The sequence below is a fragment of the Marmota marmota genome, unplaced genomic scaffold (genome assembly GCF_001458135.2).
Source record: "Marmota marmota marmota unplaced genomic scaffold, marMar, whole genome shotgun sequence".
Taxonomy (NCBI): domain Eukaryota; kingdom Metazoa; phylum Chordata; class Mammalia; order Rodentia; family Sciuridae; genus Marmota; species Marmota marmota.
In genome coordinates, this window is record NW_026003886.1 from 1 (window position 1) to 2,134 (window position 2,134).

Sequence of the window (2,134 nt, forward strand, 5' to 3'; positions counted from 1 at the left end):
ATATCCATTATATATATATATATATATATATATATATATATATATATATATGTGTGTGTGTGTGTATATATATTTGTAGATGGAAAAAATACCTTTATTTTGTTTATTTATTTTTATGTGGTGCTGAGGATAGTGCCCAGTGCCTCACATGTGTGAAGCAAACTCTCTACCACTGAGCTACAGCCTCAGCCCCTGATTTCGATCATTCTTTATACCATCTATTATGAGTACTTTACCTGTGCTTCCTGTCTCCGGCTTTCACTCACTACTGAGCCTCACTCTACTACATCCATACATACTCTACTACAAGTCCTTTGTGATAATAGTAGCTAAGATTCCTTCTTCCTCAAATTCCTTGTCATTCTTCCATCCATTCTTAATTACTTTTTATCATTCTCTGTTTTCTAACAATAAAAAGCAAAATTCTTTATCTGTGTTGAAATATCTATTACATTGATCTTTTACCTCCCTTTTTGGGCTAAGCTGCTACAATGTGTGTAATCTCTTATGTCAATCCAGGCTTCAACTTATTTCAGAAAATTAAGTATGCTCAGATGGCAGATCACCTAGTGTGTTTACAAAAGTTCTTCATCTATACAATATTTTAAAAAACTCTGCATAGGAGGAAATTTGAATAATTTTTTTTCCTTGAAGAAATAAAAAATACATGCAAAGAAAAAGAAACAATAAAACATAAGATCTCATGACTCCATAGAATTCAGGCATATATTATTTGCAAGAATGGAGAAGTTTTATTAACCAATGTTGTATCAATATTTTCAGGATATGTAATTAACTTTAGCATGAAGTTCATGGAAAATAAGAACAATGTGACAGTGTTTGTTCTTCTGGGACTTACCGAAAACCCAAAGATGCAGAAAATTGTATTTGTTGTGTTTTTGTTCATCTACATCATCTCTGTGGTAGGAAATTTGGTCATTGTGATAATCATCACTATGAGCTCACTCTTGGGATCCCCCATGTACTTTTTCCTGGCCCATCTCTCATTTATTGATGCCTGCTACACCTCTGTAAATACCCCTAAACTGGTTAGAGATTCACTACATGAAAAGAAGACCATCCTTTTCAATGGATGCTTGGCCCAAGTCTTTGGGGAACATTTCTTTGCAGGTGCAGAGGTCATCCTGCTTACAGTGATGGCCTATGACTGCTATGTAGCCATCTGCAAACCCTTGCACTATGCAACCATCATGAACTGGAGAGTGTGTGCCGTGCTAGTGGGAGTGTCCTGGATGGGAGGCTTTCTCCATGCAACAATCCAGATCCTCTTCATCTTCCAACTACCCTTCTGTGGCCCTAATGTCATTGATCACTTTATGTGTGATCTGAACCCATTGCTCAATCTGGCCTGCACTGATATCCATACTGTGGGGTTCTTTGTTGTTGCTAATATTGGGTTAATCTGCTCATTAAACTTCCTCTTACTGCTGGTCTCCTATGTGGTCATCCTGCGCTCCCTAACAACCCACAGCTTGGATGGTAGGCGCAAAGCCCTGTCCACCTGTGTCTCCCACATCACAGTAGTTGTTCTCTTCTTTGTTCCCTGTGTATTTGTGTACCTGAGACCTGCAGTTCATTTATCTATTGATAAAGCAATTGCTGTATTCTATACCATGATAACTCCCATGGTAAATCCCTTTATCTACACTTTCAGAAATGCTCAGATGAAAGATGCTATTAGGAAGTTATTTATCAGTAAAGCTATTTCAGATGATAAATGAATATGCCTAAAACCAAGCAGTGGTTCAACTGAGGAAAATATGCAGACAATTTGGAACACATCAGCAAAATATAATTATAAGACAAATATTTAAAAAATTGTTATTCAGAAAGTTTTCATTAAAAAGTAGAAATTCATTAAAAAATTGGAGTCAATCTAACCTAGAACCATGTCATGTATGTTTGAAAACTTTTACTAACTCTGGGCCTGGTTTTCCAACTTTATCCATGTATATGGATTCATAGGCTTTTCCTCTAAGGGAAAAAATAGAAAGAATGCTGGTGATGAGTAATAATCACTATAACAATCAATACAGGTAGGCTCTGCTATTTTACCCATAGGGTATTTTACTTATAGGACACTGACAGAAAGAAGAAATTATCAATATAATTG

The 2,134-nt window shown here is 36.0% G+C and overlaps 1 protein-coding gene across 1 annotated transcript; it reads left to right on the forward strand.

Annotated features, from left to right (window-relative positions):
* Window positions 1-812: 812 nt before the first annotated feature.
* Window positions 813-1,742, forward strand: LOC107135247 (olfactory receptor 4C46-like). Its single transcript, XM_015477151.1, has one exon. The coding sequence runs from the start codon at window positions 813-815 to the stop codon at window positions 1,740-1,742; it is 930 nt and encodes a 309-aa protein (XP_015332637.1).
* Window positions 1,743-2,134: the final 392 nt, after the last annotated feature.